This window comes from Procambarus clarkii, chromosome 16 (genome assembly GCF_040958095.1).
Source record: "Procambarus clarkii isolate CNS0578487 chromosome 16, FALCON_Pclarkii_2.0, whole genome shotgun sequence".
Lineage (NCBI taxonomy): Eukaryota > Metazoa > Arthropoda > Malacostraca > Decapoda > Cambaridae > Procambarus > Procambarus clarkii.
In genome coordinates this window covers 31,674,597-31,701,410 of record NC_091165.1, presented here as the reverse complement: position 1 = coordinate 31,701,410, position 26,814 = coordinate 31,674,597, and the positions used below count along the sequence as shown (strand labels likewise).

The 26,814-nt window shown below is 50.1% G+C and overlaps 1 protein-coding gene across 1 annotated transcript in view; it reads right to left on the bottom strand.

Moving 5' to 3' along the window:
• The window catches only part of DNAlig4 (DNA ligase 4), a 594,766-nt gene that overhangs the window by 119,954 nt on the left and 447,998 nt on the right, over positions 1-26,814 (bottom strand). Inside the window, exon 15 of the mRNA XM_045745582.2 lies at positions 15,224-15,341. Coding sequence (XP_045601538.2) covers positions 15,224-15,341 — 118 coding nt within the window. The remainder of the gene's footprint in view (positions 1-15,223; positions 15,342-26,814) is intronic.

Sequence of the window (26,814 nt, the reverse complement as noted above, 5' to 3'; positions counted from 1 at the left end):
TGTCTCGAGACCGATTTGCGATAATCCTCAGGTGTCTTCACTTTGCAAATGATGAAGACCGGAATAATGATGATGAACTTTGGAAGGTAAGGCACGTCCTGAATGAACTTATTGGAAAGTACAGGGATTTCTACATGCCAGCTCAGAAGCTTGTGACTGACGAATCCCTTGTGCTTTTCAAAAGACGTCTTGCCTTCAAGCAGTATATTCCCCTCCAAGCACCACCGATTTGGATTGAAATTCTTTATACTCTGTGACAGTGAAACAGGAATGGTGTTACACATGATAATGCATACGGGTACAAATGTAAACATTCCTGCTAATGACCAACATAGCTTCTCGGGTAGTGTTATGAAGGCACTGCTTGCACCATATCTGAACAAGGGCCACATATTATACACAGATAACTATTATATCAGTCCCTTGCTAACTAGGTTCTTGCTTGATAATAGAACTGATGTGTGTGGCACAGTGAAGGCAAAACGAAGGGAAATGCCAGTGTTTCCAGGTGCTATGCAGGTAGGTGATTGCGAGCTCAGAAAAACAGGTGGAATACTTTCAGTACGGTGGAAAAACAGGCATGAAGTGAATCATGCCTGTGGAAAAACAGGCATGTTGACCACCATTCATGCTGGGACAATGCTGGACAGTGGCAAGGTGAACAGAACCACCAGAGAACTAATCTATAAGCCAGATTGTGTCTTGGACTATAACATCACCATGCATTTGGTGGATAAATGTGATATGATGGTGAGGGCAGTAGAGTGTCTATGGAAAACAGTGAAGTGGACCAAGAAAATGTTTTCCACCTTGTTGATGTAACAATGCTGAATAGTTACAATATGTATCTTTTCAAAATAGGAGGTAAACGTAATTTCTGTGCATTCAATTTTACTGCAGTAACACAATTACTACAGAAGTTTGGCAAAGTAATTCCTGGCGTACAGAGGCCCATTCTGAACCCGGTATTACACCATGCTTCAACACCCAAGGCTCGCTTACAGAAATGCCTTTTTGACACAAAATCTCAGGTTTTTACCTCCAACTGGAAAGTGTGCAGTAGGCCAGCGTGTGTGTGTAGTATGCTGGTCAACAACCAAGAGGGAACAGAAAAGAAAAATGGTGATGACTTGGTGCATAGCGTGTCAGGTCGCTCTGTGCCATGTCCGATGTTTCAATGAGTATCACAGTCTTGATGACTTCTAAATGTCCAAGACTGGTGCCAAAACATGTAAATACAGAGTGAGTGAGTGTATATAGTGGAAATAAATCAAAAGAAATTGTATATTTTATTGAGAAATAAGACATTTTTGTGCAAATACTTGTGATACTAACACTATCGCGCACCGGGCAGGCGCGCGGTCAACTTAGGGGTCATGCACCGAGCGTGCGGGTAAACGCGCGGTGACACCTAAATGTGTATACTGGTTTCAGCTTTCTCACCTTAATTCTCATGCTACGTCGCTCGTTTTGGTATCATTGTGTTCGCAATAAAATTCCCTACAGGTGTGTATAAATATAATGTCCAAAAGCCTGGCATGACTCCCAACAGCAAAGCCTAAAGTCTGCAAAAGTTACCTGTGAGCGCACAAAATCAGTAACATGTGCTTACTCGTTCCATTTTCTCACCTTAATTCTCGTGCTACGTCGCTCGTTTTGGTATCATTGTGTTCACAATTAAATTTTCTACAGATGTGTATGAATATAATGTACAAAAGCCTGGAGTGCCTCCCCACAGAAAAGCCTAAAGTTACTGGTGAACGAGCATCAATTTGTACAGTGCAACCTAATGTGTATACTCGTTCAATTTGATAACATCAAACTTCGTGTTACGTCTTTCATTTTGGTATCAAATATTTCGTAATAAAAAGGCGCGTATTTTAAAACTAGTCCCAGAATAATAGAGCAATAACTGGAATTTTAACAAATATTTTAATTCTGGACGCTCATCATCACAAAATTATTTATATCTTTCCTGTGTTCTGACATAAATTTTTGTGTTACATCTTTCATTTTGGTATCAAATTGTTCGCGACATAAAGGCACGCATTTTAAAACTAGTCCCAAGATACTAGGGCAATAAATAGAATTTTAACAAATATTTTAATATTTTGACCAAAAGCCTATTTATAATCTTTCAAGTGTTTTCACATCAAGTTTCATGTTATATCTTTCATTTTTGTATCAAATTGTGCGCAATCTAAAAGCGCTTAATTTGATATCATCCCGAGGTCGATTGGATAAAAATGAATTTTATACAAATATTTTTTGTAGTGGACGCAAGTCCGGTCCAAAGTTAGGACTCGGGAGAAAAAAAATGGACGCGAGTCCGGTCCAAAGTTACCGATAGTGCTAATATGTGGATACAATATACATTGTCAACAGTTTTATGTTTATAAATCTTCTTGTGAGAACATATTGAACCACACCAGTGAAAAAAAACCAGCGTTGAATGTAATGAAACGCCATTTTCTGGGTGAGTCCCGGAGGCTCCCCGGAGCTATCCCAGGCTGATATGCTAATGTCAGACTTAGGCATCAGTCATGTGTATAGAGTTCTTAGGCCTACCGGGGACCACGGCCAGAACCGGGCCCCCTCAGAGAGGCAAGGGGAGCAATGGCCTATAGAAGCCCCCTTGTGGTTGGAAGCATTCTATGTCTGCCATCGACCGGAACAGGTACCCAGAAAGGTAAGCGCTCCAAAACAAACCCCTATTCTGGTTAAAATTGCTACCAAAAACCGAACTAGTGGATAGAACTCCCCAACCGAAAACATGCAAACTAGTGTGACGTCACACACCTCCGCGCCGCTGTCTGCGCAGCTTCCCCCTCCCCGGGAGGGGGAAGGGGGAGCCCCAGACCCCCCCGCACCGGCTACCCACACCTCAGTTCTTGAGGCTGGATGTCAAAAACGCGAAAAAACCGCCGACCGGAGGGAGGGAGGGATGCCGGGGAGCCTCCGGGACTCACCCAGAAAATGGCGTTTCATTACATTCAACGCTGGTTTTCTGGGGGGAGCCCCGTCGGCTCCCCGGAGCTAACTACCCACAGACAAAAAAGAGGGACTTACCCAGGAGGCGGTCGTCGCTCACTCCTCAACTCGAAGCCGAGACAACTGGCTGCAACCGCCGACCCAAAGCAACACAGGTCCGACAAGGCCCAGGGACATTCACAAGGTAACGAGCAGCCAGGACCCTGTTCGACCGCCAAAATCCCCGCGCCCGAATATCAGACCAAGACATATTCCCAAAGACGGCAGCAAGAGCCGCGAACTTACGAACGTCATGGGCACGGGGATAGACCGCAGGCTGGCTGGACTTAATAACCCTGCGGACGACCTGAGAGACCTGAACCTGCGAACAGGGAAGAAGGGAAACCGCATCAACCCACAGCGCGTCCCCGGACACAGAAGCTGTGGCGCGCAAATAACGGCGAAGCGCCACAACCGGACACAAAACATATTGCACCCCCGGCCTGACCAACCAAGCATCAACCACCCATGGACCCCTCCGGAACGCAGCAGTCTCATTCTTTGCCAGAAAAGAAGGAGATGGCTGTAAACGAACAAAACAATCACGACGACCAAAGGAGCAGAAACCCCTGCGCCGGAGGAGAGCATGAAGCTCCCCTACCCGACCCCCAGAGGCCAAAGCCAACAAGAAAAGTGCCTTGGAAAAACAATCCTGGACCGAAGGGGCCACAACGAAATGAGGAGAAGAAAGGAAAGCGAGCACTCTGTCCAAGGACCAGGACGGCTCAGGCGACGCATGAGCAGGCCGGAGGTGAAACAATGCACGAGACAGCTTGCGAAACGGCGCAGACCTAACATCGATACCGAAAGCAAGCTGAAGCGGCTCCACCAGCACCGCACGATACGAAGCGACAGTGTTAGGCATAAGATGACGGTCCTGACACAACCACGAGAGGAAGGACAAGACCACCCGAACAGACAAGGAACTAACACGACGAAGACGCAAAAAGAAACGGAAGGACCGCCAGGAAACTTCATACTGCCGCCGAGAAGAAGCCCTCAGGTGGGACACCAACAAGGAGGCCACCTGATCACCATGGAGATGATGATAGACTCGAGTAAAAAAAACCATACGCAAAGACTCGAGGAGAAGATCGAACCAGCCACATGACGGACTGGCCCGATCTGCTGAAAGAGGTGGAGCCGCGGGAAAACCCTCGGGTTCGGACACCGAGCAACCAGCGCCTGAAACGAAGGCTGGGCCGGCCACCAAGGGGCCAGAAGGACAACTCTCCCCTGGCAAGTCTCTAAGCGAGTCAGGACCTGGAGCAACAGCCGAACCGGGGGAAAGAGGTACAGGAACCCCCACCTCGACCAGTCTAGCCGAAAGGCATCGACCCCGACGGCCTCGCGATCGGGGAAGGGCGCCGCATAAATGGGAAGATGCCTCGACCACGCCGACGCGAAGAAGTCCACTTCGGGGCGCCCGAACATCTGGCAAAGCCAACGGAAGGACTCGTTGTCGACCGTCCACTCCGTGGAGAGGGGAACGAAGCGAGACAGGGCGTCGGCCAAGACGTTGGACACGCCCCGTACGTGAACCGCCAGGAGAGCCAAACCCCGAGAACTCAGCAGACGAGTCACCCGAAGCGACCAACCCCAAAGAGACAAGGACCGCATCGAACCCCGCGGTTCAGGCAATGAACCACCGGAGAGCAGTCCGAATGGAGCCGAATTGTCGATCCGCGGGCCACCCGAATCCTCCCCAGAGCAAACCACACTGCCGCGAACTCCGGGACCGTGCCGTGAGCTCGACGGAAGGACGGATCCCAACGCCCCTGGCCGGCCTGGTGAGCACTGGTCACAAAATCCCAGCCGAGAGACGACGCATCCGTGTACACATCGAGCGAGGGGTCGGGTAGGCGCCAAGGCACTGAACCCCGAAAAACCCGAAGAGGAAGCCGGTGACGCAGCAACTGACGCAAGGCCCCCGGGGGTCGAACTCTGCGATCGCGAGAGGCGGAAGGGGGAACCCCGAAGGAACCAGAACAGCCGTCGAAGCCAAACCCGACCCGGCAGGTAGACCACCATCGCGAAGTTCAGGCTCCCGCACAGCCCCTCGAGCAACCGCCGGGTGACCCGAGAGCCCTCCAGAAACAGACGAAGGCGGGACCGCAGCCGCAGGAGAGACTCCGGAGGGAGAGACAAGGAGGCGGTTCGAGAGTCCCAAACGAGACCCAGCCAAGTCCGAACCTGAGAGGGAACCAGATGGGACTTCCTCCAGTTCACCAAGAACCCGAACTCGGCGAGCTGGGAAAGAACCAAATCCCTGGCTAGCAAGCAAGCTGACTGGCTGGGAGCCCAAACCAGTCAGTCGTCAAGGTAGGCCAACACCCGAACACCTAGGAGACACAAACGAGCCACCACAACCCGTGTAAGGCGCGTGAACACGTGAGGTGCCAGGTTCAACCCGAACGGGAGACAACGAAAGCGGTAACTCAGATGCCCCACAACAAAACCGAGCCAGTCCCTGAACCGCGGATGAATCGGGACATGCCAATAAGCGTCCCGGAGGTCCAGGGACACCATCCAAGCTCCCGGCTCCAAGAGGAGCCGAACCTGAGACAGCGTAGTCATCCGAAAGGAGGGGCAATGAACCCAGGGGTTCAGACGGGACAAGTCCAGAATGAACCGCAGGTCCGCGCAGTCCCGTTTCGGAACCGGAAACAGACGGGAAACCCATCTGAGGGATGACATCGTTTCGAAGACGCCCAAGCGTACCCACTCCAAGACGACTCGACAGAGCGCAGGGGAAGAAACCTGCCTTGCCAGCCCTGACCCCCCAAAGGGGGGAGGGGCCACCCAACGCCACCGCAGTCCGCGAGACACGACCCGAAAGACCCACGAATCGTGGGACCAGGCGAGGGCGAACAGTGCAAGCTGACCCCCATCGCCCCGTCAAGGGGGCAAACCGCGAAAGGGCCGGCTACCCTTACGAGACCCAGAACCCCGCACAGCGTGAACACCGCGCCGACCAGACGAGGGAGGGTCCGCAGGAGGAGCCAACCCCGAACCTACCACCAGAAGCCTACCACGATGAGAGGAACCCCGAGCCCTGGCACGACCTCTCCGGGAAGATCCACCCCGGGAGCCCCGGAAAACTAACAAGTCCGACATCGGACGACAAGCTGCCGACGCAGCCTGAATAAACTGCACCACGGCCGACTCCTCAAACAGAAGAGGACAAAAAGGTGAAGAACGCCTAAGAGCCAGAGCCCAAGCAGATTCCACGGAGGAACCCAGCACCGCCTGCCGACACGCGAGACGGGAAGCATAAAACAGGGAAACCGCATCCCGCAAAATCGCCGTGAACAGCTTCAACAAGACAGCCGACAAACGTGCAGCCGAGGACAAGGTGCCGGACCCCGGGACGGACCCAAGCGTCCTCACATCCTCCACGAGCCAATCCGAAGACAGCTCCAGGAGGGAAAAGAACCGCAAGGCCGAAGTCAAAAGGCCCCGGGCACGCAAGTCCTCCGCAACAAGCGCCGCCGAAAGGGAGGGAACCTGCACATGGAGCTGAATAACGCCCACATCGCGGGGAAGAGCAGGGGCAAACAAGCACTCATTCAGGTACTCAAGGTCGCCCCCCAGGAAAACCTGAAGCACCGTGGAAGCTTCCCGCCTCTCCAGTGTGCGGGAACGACAGAAGGAATGCCAGGAATCCAGACCAAACAAGGGGCAGTCTGCTAGCCAGGACAACTGCGGAACCTCGTAACGGAACCAGAAAGGGAACGAAGTCCCAAACCTGAACGTGGACGGATCCATATCCGAGGCATAATCCGGGTCACGCAGGAGGTAAGCTGCAAAGGCTGCTCGCACCACACCAGGTTGGATGTGATAAGCCGAAAACCTCCGGAAGGACGGAACCGACGTACTCGGGGGAACACGGAACCGAACCCGGGGAGGGGCCGACACCAAATCCAACTCGTACGCAGAGGGGGGGGGAAAAAAAAACCCACTCCTTGTAACAATAAGCCCCGCTCAGAGGGAAGAAAAACCCAGGCGGGGTCCAGCGGGGCCCAAGGCCCCCAAGTCAGCCCCTCCCCAGCCTCGAGGTCCTTCACCACAGGACCCGAGGCCGAGTCCTCTCCCCATGCCCCGACCCCACAAGACAAGGAAGGAGCAGCCGGAAAAGCTGGGGGAAGGGGGGCCCACTGGTCAGACCCTGAAGCTTCAGCCGGGAGACAAGACTCGAATGCCTCTGCCGCCCCCCCCGGAAGGGGCACCCCCGAAGCTGCCCGAGTCTCGAGATCAAGTAACCCCTGCTCCGACCCCGAAACCCTCAGACGCTTCGGGGCCGGAAGCAGGGGGGGGGGGACCAGAACGAACAGAAGGGGAAGGACGAGGAGGTGCGGACTAAACCAGGATCGAAGCGACCCCTACCCCCAAGTCTGAGTCTCGAAAAGCAAAGCGGGGCAGCCCCGGGGCATCCGGGTGAGCAACCAACCGAGCGCGTTGCAACAGAAGAAACCTAGACTGCAACGCACGCGCCGCCTGTACCCGAATAGAATCTTCAGAGGACTGGGTAAATTGAGTCACAAGCAAGCAGCAACACTCACAGGAGCAAGCTGAGCAGCACCCTGCACCCCTACCAGTGCAAACTGCCTCTTACCCGCCGGTAACAAGGGAGGACAGAACACCCAAGAGCCCAACAGGCGGCCGAAAAACCAAAAGGTAAAACGGACCAGCAGAGGCAGACCCCGAGGAGCCTGTGGAAGGTGGCCCCAAGGGCAGTACTTACAGGGCACCTAGGGAAGGCAGCCCTAGGCACATGCAGCCCGAGTACTGAAGATAACTCCTGGCTCTCGCACCCACAAAACCAACACCACACGCAAAGCACAGTGCAGTAGCGACACCGGAGCCAGAGCACACGACCATCGCCTATAGCATCAGCCTCAAGAACTGAGGTGTGGGTAGCCGGCGCGGGGGTCTGGGGCTCCCCCTTCCCCCTCCCGGGGAGGGGGGAGCTGCGCAGACAGCGGCGCGGAGGTGTGTGACGTCACACTAGTTTGCTTGTTTTCGGTTGGGGAGTTCTATCCACTAGTTCGGTTTTTGGTAGCAATTTTAACCAGAATAGGGGGTTTGTTTTGGGGCGCTTACCTTTCTGGGTGCCTGTTCCGGTCGATGGCAGACATAGAATGAATCCTACCACACGGGGGCTTCTATAGGCCATTGCTCCCCTTGCCTCTCTGAGGGGGCCCGGTTCTGGCCGTGGTCCCCGGTAGGCCTAAGAACTCCATACACATGACTGATGCCAAAGTCTGACATTAGCATATCAGCCTGGGATAGCTCTGGGGAGCCGACGGGGCTTCCCCCAGAAAATGGCGTCTGTTTACAAGAGCCCTGATGAAGGTGTGGTGAACCCCGTGTATCCGTTGGCCGTTTAAATCTTGCGTAGTACTCCAAAGCATCATATGATGCGATGCGCAATTTACTGCAAGTCAGTTAAAGCATCATATGATGCGATGCGCAATTTAAGGGTTAAAGGTCCAGATACAGGCAGTCAACCCAACCATTTCTTTCCTGTAACATCTCTGTGACTCTATCATAGAAACTGAATAAATTCGATACACAGGATCTTCCAGATCGAAAACCATACTGTCTGTCTGATATTACATTATATCTCTCCAGGTGTTCTACCCATTTAGTTTTTATTAATTTTTCCAATATTTTGATTTTTGCACTTGTCAATGATACAAGTCTATAACTGAGGGGGGTCTTTCCTGCTGCCACTTTTGTAGATTGGAACTATGTTAGCCTTTTTCCACACATCTGCTACGACTCCTGTACACAGGGATGCCTGAAAAATCAGTCGAAGTGGTATGCTGAGCTCAACTGCACATTCTCTCAGAACCCATGATAAAACTCCATCAGAGCCAACTGCTTTGTTCTTACTTAGCTCCAAGAGCATTTGTTTCACTTCATCTCATCTTCAAATCTCATTTTGTACAAACACACTTTGGAACTTTCGTTTAATGTTTCACACATTTTCTTTTAATTTTCCATGTATCTGTCCCCCATTTTCAACCTCTGAATATTATCCTTTACCTGCAGCTTGCTTTTAATGAATTTATAGAAAAGGCCTGGATCTGATTTACATTTGTCTGCTATACCGTTCTCAAAGTTCCTCTCTGCCTCTCTCCTCACTGACATGTAGTTGTTTCTTGCATCTTTGTATCGCTGATATGTTTTGAGGTTTGGCCTCTTTCTATAATGACTCCATGCTTGTGTCTTTTGATCTCTGGCCCTCTCGCAATTTCTGTTCAACCAATCCCGTTTCCTAGGTCTGCATCTCTGTTTTGGTATGAATGTTTGTGTGCCTTCATCACATATTTTGCAAAATATGGCATACATCTCATTTACTTCCTTACCTAGCAACAAGTCTGTTCAATTATACCCATGAAAAAATGTCTAAGTTCCCCATAGTGTCCTCACTTGAAATTGAGTTTAACAACTGATTCAATGTCACCATTCTCTACTAGATTATATCGCAAATCGTATTTGAAGTCCAATAGGACGTGATCACTCTTTCCCAAGGGAGGGAGGTACTGGATGTCAAATACCTCTTCTTCTTTCCTGGTGAATATTAGATCCAGTATTGCCGGAACATCCCCTTCCCTCATTCTTGTGGCCTGCTTGACGTATTGATACATGAATGTCTCCAAGATGAGGTTTACAAATCTGCCTGTCCCAATGTCCTCTGTTCTTGCCTCGTTGGCCTCCCAGTCTATTGCCTTAAAGTTAAAGTCCCCCAGTACCAACAATCGGGATTTATCTTTGTCAGCTCTTACCATAATCTCTCTCATGACCATTATGAGGCCCTCTCGTTTGTCATCCAGTTCTTCCTTTGTCCATGTGTTGCTTGCTGGTGGGCTGTAGGCATTTAAAATTATCAGCTTATCATCTTAATTCCAGATCTGCAATGCCATCATGTCAATATCTCGAGGGTTTTCAGTGTACCAATGTTATAGTAATGTAACCAATTTTAGTGTACCAATGTTATTAGGTGGTCTTTGCTTAATGACATTTAGCTGCTGTGACTTGTGTCTTGTGTTAACTTACTTGATTGTCACTTGGTTGTGAGTATGTATATACAGGGGTACCTCAGTTTAAGAGTTTAATCCATTCTTGGTGACGGCTCCAAACTTGTAAACTCATAAACCAAAGCTAATTTCCCATAAGAAATAATGGGAAATGAATTAATCCATTCCTGACTACTCAAAATCCTCACTTCAAACTAAATTTTATACCTAATTCATCTAAATCTACACTACAAAAATATGTTCAAGTTATTACTTAACCTTGCTGATAACTGCTGTTGGTGTATGGAAGATGGTGAGGAGGGGGGAGGAGGAGAGGAGTTACTGTTTGGAAGGGGAGTCCCCTTCCATTATAACATCAGGCAGTGAGGACTTCTCTGGTGTGCACTCTCTGGCACATTTTGCCTGCATACCACTAGGACCTGTTTGTGGCTCACTGCTTGCTCGTCTTACTAAGAATCTGTCTAAAGACACTTGTTTTCCCTACATTTTAACACTTGTCTGTAGTAAGACATCACATTGTCATTTAAAAGGTCAATGCAACGGCCTGCTACAGCTTTATCTGGGTGAGTTTTTTCAACAAAACTTTGCAGTTCTTCCCATACTTCACACGTTTTCTTAATGAGGAAGGGACATCCTCTGCTGCTTCTACTCACAACTATTTTCTTAGGTTGAACCTTAGCATTGGCTTTCTTGGGACCCATTGCCAGATACATAATAACTTTAATGCTCAAATGGCCAAATATCTGACAAAACACTGTAAATCTTTGTGAAGAATTGAGGCGGGATAGTCACTGGGCGCGAGGCACTGGTAAACTGAGCAGCGATCGACGTGCCACCACGTGCTAGGTCGGCCTGTACTCGTATTAATACGCTCGTTACCCGATGCAACGCTCATATCCCGGTGAAAATTTTATGACCAAATTCTGCTCATAACCCTAAAAACTCGTAACCTGGGACGCTCGTAATCCGAGGTTCCACTGTATACTGTATAAATACTCCAAAGAGTTTTCCAAAAGTTCTTACATGCTTCTAAGGCCACTAGTACGCTTAGCATTTCAGGCAGGTCTTTAACCCTTACACTGCTCAGGGGTCCTGGGGACATTTACACCCCTGTGCGCAAGAAAAAAAAAATTCAAATTTTTTTTTCGTCTTCTAAACATGTTAATTTGTGTCCCCTGAGCACGGAAAAATTTAAAAAAAATCGTAGGTAACATATTTTGGGCGCAATTGACCGAGGAAGTCTGGCAAAAAGTGGGCGTTGACAGAGTGGTCGTCAGACCCGGTCAGCGTCACCCGCGCTGACAGATGGGAGTTGCCACAAAGATATTATTACCTAATTGTTTCAATGTCTCCGATTGATTTTTTCTTAGTTTTTTTGCTGTAATATTATTCAATAGTGTGTATTGTAATATATTTATATAATAAAAGTGGTGAATAATCGCTATACTCAAAAGTATGATGTGCATAATAGTGATTCAATTATTATGTTTATAAAACAATAAACAAATAGTTTTGCTGCTATTACACTCTATACACAGGTTATATATAAGTATCTGCATGTTTTGGTCACCATAACGAACCACTAAGTTGGTATTGAGAGTCGAAAAGCAATGAAGAGTTACCGCCACACACCAGCCAGCCACTCGCTGCCACTCCCTCAACACACGCACTAAACTTTCTCCCGCAACAATACCAGTTGTGGTGTTATTACACTATATACAGACGTTATATATAAGTATGTATATATTTTGTTCACCACAACTGTACAGCTAAGCTGATATAGTTAGTTCAGGCACTAAGAGTCTTCGCTATACACAGATGGCGGCTGGCAGCTCCCTCACTCTTTCAAGGTCACACACACTAAACTTTCTCCCCCAACAATACCGTTTGTGGTGTTATTACACTATATACAGACGTTATATATAAGTATGTATATATTTTGTTCACCACAACTGTACAGCTAAGCTGATATAGTTAGTTCAGGCACTAAGAGTCGTCGCTATACACAGATGGCGGCTGGCGGCTCCCTCACTCTTTCAAGGTCACACGCACTAAACTTTCTCCCCCAACAATACTTTTTGCAGTGTTATTACCCCTATATACACATATTATATATAAATATCTACATGTTTTATGCACCGTAACTGTACACCTAAGCTTGTAGTGCGCCCAAAGAGCATAGTGGCCACCCTCTAAACAGCTAGACAAATCGTGCAGACGACGTCACCTCCGTCACCCATATGGCTCCTCCCAGCATAATCCTTTTGCTGTTACCTGGTTGATGGGGTTCTGGGAGTTCTTCTACTCCCCAAGCCCGGCTCAAGGCCAGGCTTGACTTGTGAGAGCTTGGTCCACTAGGCTGTTGCTTGGAGCGGCCCGCAGGCCCACATACCCACCACAGCCCGGTTGGTCCGGCACTCCTTGGAGGAATAAATCTAGTTTCCTCTTGAAAATGTCCACGGTTGTTCCGGCAATATTTCTTATGCTTGCTGGGAGGACGTTGAACAACCGCGGACCTCTGATGTTTATACAGTGTTCTCTGATTGTGCCTATGGCACCTCTGCTCTTCACTGGTTCTATTCTACATTTTCTTCCATATCCTTCACTCCAGTACGTTGTTATTTTACTGTGTAGATTTGGTACTTGGCCCTCCAGTATCTTCCAGGTGTATATTATTTGATATCTCTCTCGTCTTCTTTCTAGTGAGTACATTTGGAGGGCTTTGAGACGATCCCAATAATTTAGGTGCTTTATTGCGTCTATGCGTGCCGTATATGTTCTCTGTATTCCCTCTATTTCAGCAATCTCTCCTGCTCTGAAGGGGGAAGTGAGTACTGAGCAGTACTCAAGACGGGACAACACAAGTGACTTGAAGAGTACAACCATTGTGATGGGATCCCTGGATTTGAATGTTCTCATAATCCATCCTATCAATTTTCTGGCTGTCGCAATATTTGCTTGGTTATGCTCCTTAAACGTTAGGTCGTCAGACATTATTATTCCCAAATCCTTTACATGCTGTTTTCCTACTATGGGTACATTTGATTGTGTTTTGTACTCTGTATTATGTTTAAGGTCCTCATTTTTACCGTACCTGAGTACCTGGAATTTATCACTGTTAAACATCATGTTATTTTCTGATGCCCAGTCGAAAACTTTATTAATATCACCTTGAAGTTTTTCAATGTCCTCAGCCGATGTAATTTTCATACTGATTTTTGTGTCATCTGCAAAGGATGATACGAAGCTGTGACTTGTATTTTTGTCTATATCTGATATGAGAATAAGGAAAAGCAGCAGTGCAAGGACTGTACCCTGAGGTACAGAGCTTTTAACTGCACTTGGACTAGATTTTATATGGTTGACCGTTACTCGCTGAGTCCTGTTTGATAGAAAACTGAGTATCCAGCGTCCTACTTTACCGGTTATTCCCATTGACTTCATTTTGTGTGCTATCACGCCATGGTCACATTTATCGAAAGCCTTTGCGAAGTCCGTGTATATCACATCAGCATTCTGTTTTTCTTCTAATGCCTCAGTGACTTTGTCGTAGTGCTCAAGTAACTGTGAGAGGCACGATCTTCCCGCTCGAAATCCATGTTGGCCTGGGTTGTGAAGGTCATTGGTCTCCATGAAATTGGTGACCTGACTCCTAATCACTCTCTCAAATACTTTTATGATTATTATTACACTAATTATTATTACTGTTATTACACTAATACACACATTATATATAAGTACCTACATTTGTGTTTACCATAGAGAACCACTGACCTGGTATGGTGAATGCAAACAATAACAGCTAGCCACACAGTCAGTAAACGATGCTGTCTCCCTCCATCTCTCAGCATCACTCCTCCCACAGCACTAATTATTACAACAATCCTGCTATTATCACAACCCTGGTTATTTATATCACAGTCATGGGTCATCTGTAATATTGTCATCGCTAAATAATAACAATTATATATATATTTTGACATTTTACGGCGATGCTGTGGTCACAAGCTGAACAGCAATGCTGTTCAAACATGCTGCGTGCGCCGGCCTTGGTTGCTCCAACAGTACTGTGCCTCTCACACCTGAGAATATTGCCCACAATTTTTTTTTTAAATGGCATCTGTTTACAAGAGCCCTGAGGAAGCTACTGTGAACCCCGTGTAGCCGCGGGCCATTTGAGTCAGGCCTGGCACCCTATGGCGTATATATATGCCATGCGCACCATGGGACATATTACTCAGGGCGTATATATATGCCATGCGCAGTTTAAGGGTTAATCCTTATTTTTTCCTTGGAATGCGACCCGCCAAATCGTTTAACAACCAGGTACCCATTCACTGCTGGTTAAACAGGCTACAGTTAAGGATTGGCACTCGGTCAATCCTCCCCGGCCAGGATATGAACCAAGGCCAAAGTGCTCCCGAAGTGCTGGTCAATTGTTTTTAACACTATGCCACAGGGACTGCCGTAGTAAAGTTTGCCCTTGTAAACTGGTGGATTTTACTTAGACTTTCACTCAAACCTAGACATTTTGAACTTACATATTTGAGGCCAGGAGGTTCACTGATTTATGAGGGAAAGTTCTACTCCACGAGCCTTGCTTAGCATCATGTCATGACATTCATCGTGGAGCAGCCTAAAGGAAGGACCATCCAAAAACACCTGAAACACAGTTGCCACCACATGCCACTCAAATGTGTGGGGAGACTTCTGAACCTCATATGCATCCAAGGAGAAGACTCAAATGTAAAGGTTGCAGGGCCTAATATAGGCAAAAACCGAGTCACGCAAGAGGTACTCAGAGGTAGGGTTTTCGATTTTTTGTTCATTTTATTGCAGGATTTCATTCGGTGGGTTGTGAGGCTTCAGTCTCTCCTAAATCCAGCAGTGGTCTGTATTGGATCGTTGACTTTCTGCGTGTCTTCCCTAGTGTAGTTACGGAGTGGCATCAGTTTCCTGTGCATCTATGAAGGGGGACCATGTTCTGACTCTGGTCCCTGGTAGGCAGAATAGAACCCTATGGATAATGTGATCTAGTAGTTGGGAGCCATCTCACCAAGATTGCTTCAGGCAGCCTCAAGGGGCTACCCCAGAAGATCATTACTCTTGTAAAATATTTATGTAATTATTCTTTATCAAATTCTTACCTGGGTGTTGTGTGAAGGAGCCTCCATGTTCAACTATTAATGTCTCTAGTTGCTGCTTCGTGTATTCCTGACTATCCCCCATCACACACATCTCCAATCCAGAAAATATTTCATCTTTCTGAAAAGTTACAAACACTGAAGGCTCTCTATTCTATTAAATACATTATATTCCTCAGATAATATATATATTATTTTAAATATATATATAGTTATTTCATGTTACAACATGGTGGAAAGTTGAATCTTCTCCAATATACATATAACTAATATACATTTAAAATTGGTAAGTATGATATCTGTAGCAGAAATCAATCATTACATGCAAAAAACCAACGTTGAATGTAATGAAACGCCATTTTCTGGGTGAGACCCGGAGGCTCCCCGGAGCTTTACCGGCTGATATGCTAATGTCAGACTTTGGCATCAGTCATGTGTATGGAGTTCTAGGGCCTACCGGGGACCACGAGCCAGAACCTGGCCCCCTCAGAGAGGCAAGGGGAGCAATGGCCTATAGAAACCCCCGTGTGGTTGGAAGCATTCTATGTCTGCCATCGACCGGGTCAAGCATCCAGAAAGGTAAGCATTCCAAAACAAACCCCTATTCTGGTGAAAATTGCTACCTAAGCCGAACTAGTGGATAGAACTCTTCAACAGAAAACAAGGAAACTAGTATGACGTCGTACGTCACCGCGCCGCTGTCTGCGCAGCTCCACCCTCCCCGGGAGGGGGAAGGGGGAGCCCCAGACCTCCCACGCCAGCTATCCACCCATCAGTTCTGAGGCTAGATGTCAAAACACGCGAAAAACGCCGACCGGAGGGAGGGTTGCCGGGGAGCCTCCGGGTCTCACCCAGAAAATGGCGTTTCATTACATTCAACGCTGGTTTTCTGGGGGGAGCCCCGTCGGCTCCCCGGAGCTAACTACCCACAGAGGAAGGTCAAAGGGACAAAACCGGGAGGCGGACACCACGCACCCCCCAAGGAGGCGAGACAACCGGCAGCAAACGCCAACCCAAGGCGCCACAGCCCCGAAAATCCCGGGAACAACACGAGAACCACAAGCAGCAAGGCCCCTGCACGAACACCAAAAATCCATGCCCGAAAGACTGCAAGGCCACGTCGCCCAGACGGCAGCGAGAACAGCGAAGCCACGAACGCCACAGGCATGAGGGAAGAACACAGGCAGCTTAGCCGCAAGAACACGGCTGACCACCCGGGACACCATCACCCGCGAACTGGGAAGAACAGAACCGGATCAACGCAAAACGCGCTCCGGACCCAAATGCCGTGGCACGCAAACAACAGCGGAGGGCCGCCACTGAACACAAAAACGACACACCCCCGGCCCGACCAACGAAGCACCAACAAACCCTGGACCCCTCCAGAATGCAGCAGCCCCACCCCGCGCCAGAAAAGACGGAGACTGCTGCCATCAAACAACCAAAACGCTAAAACCGAAGGAGCAAGAAAACTCAGCGAACAGACCCCCAGAGGAAAAGGCCCAAAGGAAAGAGCCGACGAAAAAACACACAGGAACCGAAGGGGCACTACCAACCGAGGAGAAGACAGAGCACGCTGACCAGAGACCATGATGGTGCAAGCGGCGCACGAACAGGCCGGAGGTCAAACGACGCACAAGACAGCTGACTAACGGTGCAGAAGCAACACCAAGACCGAAAGCAAGCTGAAGCGGCTCCGCCTGCGCCGCACGAAAAGAGGCGACAGTATGTGGCAAGACGACGGCCCCCAACCCCCACTAGAAAACCAAGCCGAGAGTAAACCAAGCCAACAAGAGTAACCGCCTAAGAAGGGACAGGAAAAGGAAGGACCGCCAATATACCCATACTGCCGCCAAGAGAAGCACGCAGGTGGGACACCTACCACGAAGCCACCCGACCACCAACCGGAGGCGAGACCACAAGGCAGAACATAAGCAGCCCCGACAAGGCCCCCCCGAGCCCAGGAAAAAGGCGGAGCCGCGAGAAGATCTCGGGCGCGACCACCGAAACCCAGGCGGCACAAGGAGATGGAACGTCTGCCGAACAGAAAAACTCCCCAAAGCATGCAAGCCCGCCAGGAGTTCAGAAACGACGGGTCCGACGCGAGACATCGCAAGAACCACCCCCAAAAAAAAAAAAAAAACAACCGGCAGGGCAAGCTAGGAAAACCAAAGAAGGCGGAAGGGTCGCCGCCAGAACAGGACCCGAACCAAGGGGCACGAACAACTGCAATAGACCGAGACAAAGAAGCACATCACAGGACACAGGCTAAGAACACACGCAGAACATCCCTGCTGCAGAGGAGGCAGGAAGAAAGAGCAGAAGCACAAAAAAACCCAGGAGAACAACCAGGGGTGGACAATCAGGCAGGGACAAAAACCGCACGCAATCCCCAGGCACAAAACGGCAGCAAAGTGCCACTCCACAACCGGACACAGGAACAAGAACACGCCACCATGAAACACGGTACCAATGCACACGTGCAGCAGCAGCAACAGGCACCACTGCAACATGCAATGTGTAAATAGCAACTCCCCTCTGCAAAGGCAGAGAACGGAGCAGGCAGACCCCAGACAGGGCCAACGGAGACCCGACAAAAACCTTGCAGGCCCAGAAACCTGCACCAGGCGACCGACGGCGGAGAAACCCCGCTCGATACCTGCTGGATGAGGTACTGGGAGCTCTTTTACACCTGAAGCCCGGCCCAAGGCCAGGCCAGACCGGCCAGAGGATGGCCCACCAGCCAGCTGCTAGGAGCAGTTCACCGGCCCACATACCCCCACAACCAGGACGGGCCGGAACTGCCATACAAAAACAGGCCAGTGCGCCCTGGAAGTCCACGGACGAACCAGCAAGAAGGCTTATGCTCGCAAGTAGGTCATGTAACAAACACAGACCACTGATGGTAATACAGTGTTCCCCAAAAGTGCCAATAGCACCACTGCACTCCACTGGTACTATCCCGCAAGTTCTACCAGATAGGCGGGACCCAAGAGCCAGAGCTCAAATCCTGCAAGCATAGCCAGGAGCCTCACCAGGTGAGTACAGAACCAACCCTACAACCCCCACACCTCACAACATTAAAAAACCAGCGTTGAATGTAATGAAACGCCATTTTCTGGGTGAGCCCCGGAGGCTCCCTGGAGCTTATCGGGCTAATGTGTGTTATGTTAGACCGGGACATTAGCTAAGGAGTTCAGACCTACCAGGGACCAGCGCCAGAACCTGGCCCCTTCAGAGAGGTTTCAGGGAGCAATGGCCCTGGAAAACCCCATATGGTTGGGGGTTTTCCTTATCTGCCATCGACCGGGGTTAGGCACCCAGAAAGGTAGGCGTAACAAAACAAACCCCACATGGTAAGACACTACAACAAAACCGAACAGAGAGGTAGAAAACTCCCTACAATCCCAAGGAAACAAGCAAACATCACACTTTACTGCCGCGCCGATCGTCCGCGCAGCCCTCCCCACCCCGGGAGGGGGAGGGGGGAGCCCCGGACCTACCGCGCCGGCTGCCAAGCTCCAGTTCGGAAGCTAAGCTTCAACCAACGCGAAAAAACCGCCGACCGGTGGGAGGGAGGGTTTCCAGGGAGCCTCCGGGGCTCACCCAGAAAATGGCGTTTCATTACATTCAACGCTGGTTTTCTGTGGGGAGCCCCTACGGCTCCCTGGAGCTTCATACCCAAAGAGAAGGAAAAGAAAGGGCTAACCCGGGAGGCGGCCGCCACAAACTCTGCAACGCAAAGCCAAGACAACCGGTCGCAAACCTGCGACCCAAGGCAACAAGAACGCCCAAGAACAGACGCACACATGGATGGGCGGCCAAAAACCTGTGCGACCCACAATTCCCTGCGCCCGAAATGAGCCCGAGACGTCACCAACACAGCAGCAATTGCTGTAAACGTCTGAACAGCACGGGCGCAAAGACAGACCGCAGTAAGAAGGAAAACACTGCGGACGACCCGGGAGACCCGAGCCCTGAAAACAGGGAACGAAGGAACCGGATCAACCACAGCGCATCCCCAGGCACGGTACGCCGGCAACAGCAAAAAGCACAACTGGACAACACAGGACGCACCCCCCGGCCAAACCAAACAAGTACCAATACCCCAAGAACCCCTCCGGAAAGCAGCCGTCTCGACCGTCGCCAGGACAGAGAAAGGCTGCACACCAATAAAGCTACCACCAGTACCAAAGAGGAGGAAACTGAAACCGAAGGGGCTACCACAAACTGAGGGGAAGAGAAGAAGGCACCCTGAACAAGGACCAGGATGGCTCAGGCGACTCATAAGCAGGCCGGAGGGGAAACAAAACGCGAGAAGACGTAATAAATGTCATACAGTCTCCAAGACGAAGCTCGCAGGTGGGACACCGTCAACAAAGCCACCTGAACACCATAGAGATGGCGATACCTGCGTCAAAATACCAGACGCGAAGAGCCAAAGAGAAGGCCGAACCAGTCACGGACAGGACCGATTCGGCCTGCTGAAAGAGGCGAAGCCTCAGGAAAAACGCCCCGGGTACGGACACCTATCAAGCAGCGTCTGAAAAGAAGGCCGGGCCGGCCACAGTGGAACCATAAGGACTGTTCTCGTGGGAATGGGCTGCAACTGAGCCAGAACCCGAAGCAACAGCTGGACCGGGAGAAGAGGTACAGGTACCCTGATCCTGATCTACCTGATCAACCAGGCTGTGACTCATACGTCAGGCTGCGAGCAGCCGCGTCTAACAGCCTGGTTGATCAGTCCAGCAACCAGGAGGCCTGGTCGACGACCGGGCCGCGGGGACACTAAGCCCCGGAAGCACCTCAAGGTAGCCTCAAGGTAGGTACCCCCCACCTCGACCAGGCCTGCCGAAAGCCTCCACCGTGAAGTCCTCGCAGGTGGGAAGGGCACCACAAAACGGGCAACGCCTAGACCACGCTGACCCGAAGACGTCCATGGCCAGGAGTCCATAAGCCCAACAGAGCCAACAAAACGAATCGGCGACGACTGGCCAACCCACGAAGAGGAATGAACCGAGACAGCTGTCCACCAGGACGCAGGACACACCCCGGACACGAACCACACGGTTAACCAAACCCCCTGTGGTTCCGGCAAGAACCACCAGAGAACAGTCCAAACAGAGCTGAACGGTAGAGTACCTAGTGACCCAAACCCTCCGAAGCGCAAACCAGACAGCCATGAACACCTGAACCGGGCTGTGAGCCCGACGGACAGACAGACTCCATCAACCTCGGCCGACCTGGTGAGCACAGGTCACAAAGCCCCAGCCGAGAGACGACCCGTCCGTGAACACATCGAGCGAAGGCTCGGGGAGCCGCCAAGGCATGGAACCCCGAAAACCCCAAAGAGGAAGCTGGTGACGCAGCACCAACACCAGATCCCCAGAGGAACCCAAGGAATGCAAGAGGCGGAAGTGGAGTCTCCGTAGGAACCAACCGACGCCGGAGCCAAACCCGACTCCGCGGGCAGACAAGCACGCCGAAGTGCAAACTCCCGCACAACCGCCCAAGCAACCGCTGAGCAACCCGGGACCCCCTCCTGAACAGCCAAAGGCGGGACCACAGCCACAGTAACACTTCAGGAGGGAAGACAATGAGGGGCCCAAGAGCCTGAAACAAGGCCCAGGTCCGAACCCGGGACGGAAACAGAAGGTAAAACCTCCAGATCACCAGGAAACCAAACCCAGCGATCTGGAAAGAACCATCCCCTGGCGAGCAGACAAGCGGACTGACTGGGAGCCCACTCCAGCCAGTCGTCGAGGTAGGCCAGACACCGAATCTCAGACGCAGACAGGGCACTAAGATCCGGTAAAGATGCAAAGAGTATACAAAGTGCCCTTCACAAAATAGGGAATGCAATAAAAACAGCAAACCTGAAGCCCCACCACCAAAGCATTGTATGACAATCATATGAAGACATATTATGACATATGACAATCATTATATGACAATATGACAATTATAATCAAAGCATTATATGACAGAGTGCTGGGAAGACGGGACACCACGAGAGTAGCTCTCATCCCGTAACGACACTTAGGTAAGTACACATAGGTAATTACCAACCGTGCTAGCCCCAGAAAAACTGGAGAGGAACGTGCCAAGAAGTGACCTGGAGGTCCAGGTCCACCATCCATGCACCCGGCCCTAACAGAATCCGAACAGGAGACAACAGTCCTCCGAGCAGGGCAGAGGATCCAGGGCGCAGACGGAAGTAGTCCAGAAGAACCGCAGACTGGAAAAACTCATGACTGCAAAGAGCAGACGGGAAGCCCAGAAGGATGGGGCGGATCGACCACGCCCCACGCACCCACGAAGAGGAAATGACGAAGCGCAGGGAAGAAGCCCACCCCGCCAGCTCTGAACCCCCCCCAAGGGGGAGAAGCCGTCCTCCGACGCCAGCAGAGGCCGGAAGACAACCCAAAGCGCCCACCAACAGCGGGACCAAGCGAGAGGCAACAGAGCAAGCTGCTCCCCCAGCGCCCAGTCAACAGAGAAGGGAACAGAACCCCTTCAGAAAGAAAAAGTACACTACCGAAGTCATGAGGAGAGACTACGGGAATGAAACCACACTTCGCTGGAAGAGGAAGTGAGGGGAGACCTGATCACCACATACAAGATACCCAAGGGAATCGACAGGGTTGAGAAGGACAAGATATGTAACACAAGGGGCACACGCACTAGGGGACACAGGTGGAAACTGAGTACCCAAAAGAGCCACAGATAGAATTAGTTTTTTTTGTTTTTTTTGTTTTTTTTTTGTTTTTTTTTTTTGAGTGTCAGAATGGGAACGGGAAAGCACTAAGAAGTAATGTGGCGACTCCTCACACAAGTAACGAGGCTGACCCCCATACAATGTCACATGTAGACATGACAGAGCCCAAGAGGCACAGGAACCGATACACCTTGACTTGATGCTAGGCAAGGAAGTGAATGAGATGTATGGCAAGTTTTGTGAAATATATGATAAAGGCACAAAAAAATTTATACCAAAACAGAGATGCAGAACTAGGAAACAGGACTGGTTCAATAGAAATTGCGAGAGGGCTAGAGACCGAAAGACACAAAAATGGAATCAATACAGGAAGAGGCCGAACCCCCAAACATACCAGCGATACAAAGATGCGAGAAACAACTACACGGCAGTGAGGAGAGAGGCAGAAAGAAATTTTGAAAAAGGGATTGCGGACAAATGTAAAACAGAACCAGGTCTATTCTATAAATTCATAAACAACAAATTGCAGGTAAAGGATAATATTCAGAGGTTGAAAATGGGAAATAGATTCACGGAAGATGAAAAGGAAATGTGTGAAACACTAAACGAAAAGTTCCAAAGTGTGTTTGTACAAAATGAAATCTTTAGGGAACCAGATACAATAAGAATTCCAGAGAACAACATAGAACACATAGAGGTGTCTAGAGACGAAGTGGAAAAAATGCTCAAGGAGCTCGGTAAGAACAAAGCAGCTGGCCCAGATGGCGTTTCACCATGGGTTCTGAGAGAATGTGCATCTGAGCTCAGCATTCCACTTCACCTGATCTTTCAGGCATCCCTGTGTACAGGAATCGTAGCAGACGGGTGGAAACAGGCTAACATAGTTCCAATCTACAAAAGTGGCAGCAGGGAAGACCCCCTCAATTATAGACCTGTATCATTGACAAGTGTAATAGTGAAAGTATTGGAAAAACTAATCAAAACTAAATGGGTAGAACACCTAGAGAGAAATGATATAATATCAGACAGACAGTATGGTTTTCGATCTGGAAGATCCTGTGTATCGAATTTACTCAGTTTCTATGATCGAGCCACAGAGATATTACAGGAAAGAGATGGTTGGGTTGACTGCATCTATCTGGACCTAAAAAAGGCTTTCGACAGAGTTCCACATAAGAGGTTGTTCTGGAAACTGGAAAATATTGGAGGGGTGACAGGTAAGCTTCTATCATGGATGAAAAATTTTCTGACTGATAGAAAAATGAGAGCAGTAATCAGAGGCAATGTATCAGAATGGAGAAATGTCACAAGTGGAGTACCACAGGGTTCAGTTCTTGCACCAGTGATGTTTATTGTGTACATAAATGATCTACCAGTTGGTATACAGAATTATATGAACATGTTTGCTGATGATGCTAAGATAATAGGAAGGATAAGAAATTTAGATGACTGTCATGCCCTTCAAAAAGACCTGGACAAAATAAGTATATGGAGCACCACTTGGCAAATGGAATTTAATGTTAATAAATGTCATGTTATGGAATGTGGAATAGGAGAACATAGACCCCACACAACCTATATATTATGTGAGAAATCTTTAAAGAATTCTGATAAAGAAAGAGATCTAGGAGTGGTTCTAGATAGAAAACTATCACCTGAGGACCACATAAAGAATATTGTGCAAGGAGCCTATGCTATGCTTTCTAACTTCAGAATTGCATTTAAATACATGGATGGCGATATACTAAAGAAATTGTTCATGACTTTTGTTAGGCCAAAGCTAGAATATGCAGCTGTTGTGTGGTGCCCATATCTTAAGAAGCACATCAACAAACTGGAAAAGGTGCAAAGACATGCTACTAAGTGGCTCCCAGAACTGAAGGGCAAGAGCTACGAGGAGAGGTTAGAAGCATTAAATATGCCAAAACTAGAAGACAGAAGAAAAAGAGGTGATATGATCACTACATACAAAATAGTAACAGGAATTGATAAAATCGACAGGGAAGACTTCCTGAGACCTGGAATTTCAAGAACAAGAGGTCATAGATTTAAACTAGCTAAACACAGATGCCGAAGAAATATAAGAAAATTCACCTTCGCAAATAGAGTGGTAGACGGTTGGAACAAGTTAAGTGAGAAGGTGGTGGAGGCCAAGACTGTCAGTAGTTTCAAAGCGTTATATGACAAAGAGTGCTGGGAAGACGGGACACCACGAGCGTAGCTCTCATCCTGTAACTACACTTAGGTAATTACACTTAGGTAATTACCTGTTGACGGACGGTTGAGAGGCAGGACCAAGGAGCCAGAGCTCAACCCCCACAAGCACAACTAGGTGAGGACATATATTGTAAAAGCACAAGCCGCCGACTAGTGGCAAAGAGCACTACGCCGGCCAGGCAAAGAAGGCACAAAACTGCATCAAAAGGCCCACCTCGACAGCAAAACCACAAAGTCCCAGCACAACCACAACATGTGCCAAGACCCAAAAAGCTCAGTCTGCAAGCCAGGAAGACCCCGGAACCCCAAAAGGCAGAACCGGGTCACACGAGGAAACAAAGTCCCCTGAACCCACAAAAGGGGGCCCAAGAGGAAGAAACCTCCAGAACGAAACCAAGGAACCCAAAGGAACCCAGAATCGAACCAGGGGGAGCCCAAACCACCACATTTGCCGGCGGAGAACACCACTAAAAGGCAAAGCACAGACCCCAGCAGAACGCCCTGGGAAAACGGTCCCAACAGACCGAAAACCGAGGGGCAAGGTGTGGGAGCAAGCATACCAGCCAGGGGCACTGAGCCTAAACCCAGAGGCTCAGACCCAAAATCAACACCCAAACGTTCCCAGAGGAACAGGCAACGGCAAGAAAACACCAGAAAAACAAAGAAACGACAACAGGAGAACAAAAACCCTGCAAATTTTTTGAAAACTCACCAGAGACGCTCGCTCGCACACCCAGACACATGTAAACAAACCGCAACGCCGCCCTGGTGGCCACGCCGGGAAACCGGCAGACGAAAATGGCCGCCAGCAGGGGCTGTGACTGACGCTTAATACACAAAAACACGCCAGCAAATGTGGGAAGTTAGCAGACTGGAAGGGCGAAAAACGACGCCCAACAGCAGAAAAACCCCTGAAGGGGCAAAACCGCCCCAGAACTGCTAGTAGGCATCCCCCACAGCCCCGGGAACCAACAACAGAGGCCCCGGGGCAGAGCCGTCCTCCAAGCCCTCCGCCCTGAAAGAAAAGCAAGAGCCCATGGGAAAGGCAACAAGAAAGGGCCGCTGGTAAGACCCAGAAGCCTTGGCAGGAGGCACAGGCTCAAACCTCCGTCCCCAACCCGAACGGGGCATCCCCCGAAAACCGCCCGAGTCTCTGCCGCAACTGAACCCCGCCCCGACCCAGAAACACGCAGACGGTCCGGAGCCGGGAACATGGAGAGAAAGGGGCGAGCAGCACCTAACCAAACGGGGCGGCCACGGGGCATTAGAGTGGGAAACCAACCTAGCATGTTGCAGCAACCTAACCTAGCTTGCAACACGGATGCCGCCTGTACTCTGAACAGTAATAACATCAGGAGAGTACTGGAGAACAAGCAGAGAATCACTCGCAAGACTCCGGGTCAAGGTGTCAGTGACCCAACAGGCAGCATGACGGAGGTAAAAATGGCGACTGTCACCCGGAGACAAGGGAACAGCAACCAACGATCCCGTACAAGACGGGTTGGAACCCGGAAGACACATTCAATGGTCCCCCGAGCCCAGACAGGGGTTTCCAGGGCCCGTAGGGTAACAACTACGGGAAGCCCGGGCAAGGTGTTGCTAACCGGTTAAGAAACCCAAACATAACAAGAGGGTAGATTATAGCACTGAAAACCCCCGAGACGTGTACAAGCACGGGGGCCTAGCAGAGGGCCGCCAAACACTACCAGTGGAACTATAACCACCTTAGGCAGACCCCCACCAGGCAAGAAAATGAAAAACAAAAGAAAAACCCCGCAAAAGTACACCGTCTCCAGAGGCAACAGAAACCGGCCGCCGCTTAGGTGGCAGGCTGCGCAACACCTTGACGCCCTAACCAGCACAATACCAATCCCTACCCAGGGCCAAACAAGGGCCCCAAGCCCCAGCTGGCCCCAAGGGCGAGGCAAATGCCGAGCAGCAAGAACCTCTACGGGAATGGTTCCCGAACGCCCCAGGGAAGATAACCCTGTAACGCAAGGGCAGTACTCACAGGGCGCTTAGGGAAGTCAGCCACTAAGCACATGCAGCCCCGGCACTGATGAAGTACTCCTGGCCACCGCACACCACAACACACGGCAGTGAACGCCACACAAGGCAAACACCGCCTAGGAAACTGAGGCCAGAGAAGCGTCAATCCCGGTTGACATTAGCGAACGAACTGGAGCTTGGCAGCCGGCGCGGTAGGTCCGGGGCTCCCCCCTCCCCCTCCCGGGGTGGGGAGGGCTGCGCGGACGATCGGCGCGGCAGTAAAGTGTGATGTTTGCTTGTTTCCTTGGGATTGTAGGGAGTTTTCTACCTCTCTGTTCGGTTTTGTTGTAGTGTCTTACCATGTGGGGTTTGTTTTGTTACGCCTACCTTTCTGGGTGCCTAACCCCGGTCGATGGCAGATAAGGAAAACCCCCAACCATATGGGGTTTTCCAGGGCCATTGCTCCCTGAAACCTCTCTGAAGGGGCCAGGTTCTGGCGCTGGTCCCTGGTAGGTCTGAACTCCTTAGCTAATGTCCCGGTCTAACATAACACACATTAGCCCGATAAGCTCCAGGGAGCCGTGGGAGCTCCCCACAGAAAAGGAGGGTCCCCTGAATGACACCAGTATGGGTTGGACATGCACAGGAGGGGGACAGGAAGGGGTGATAA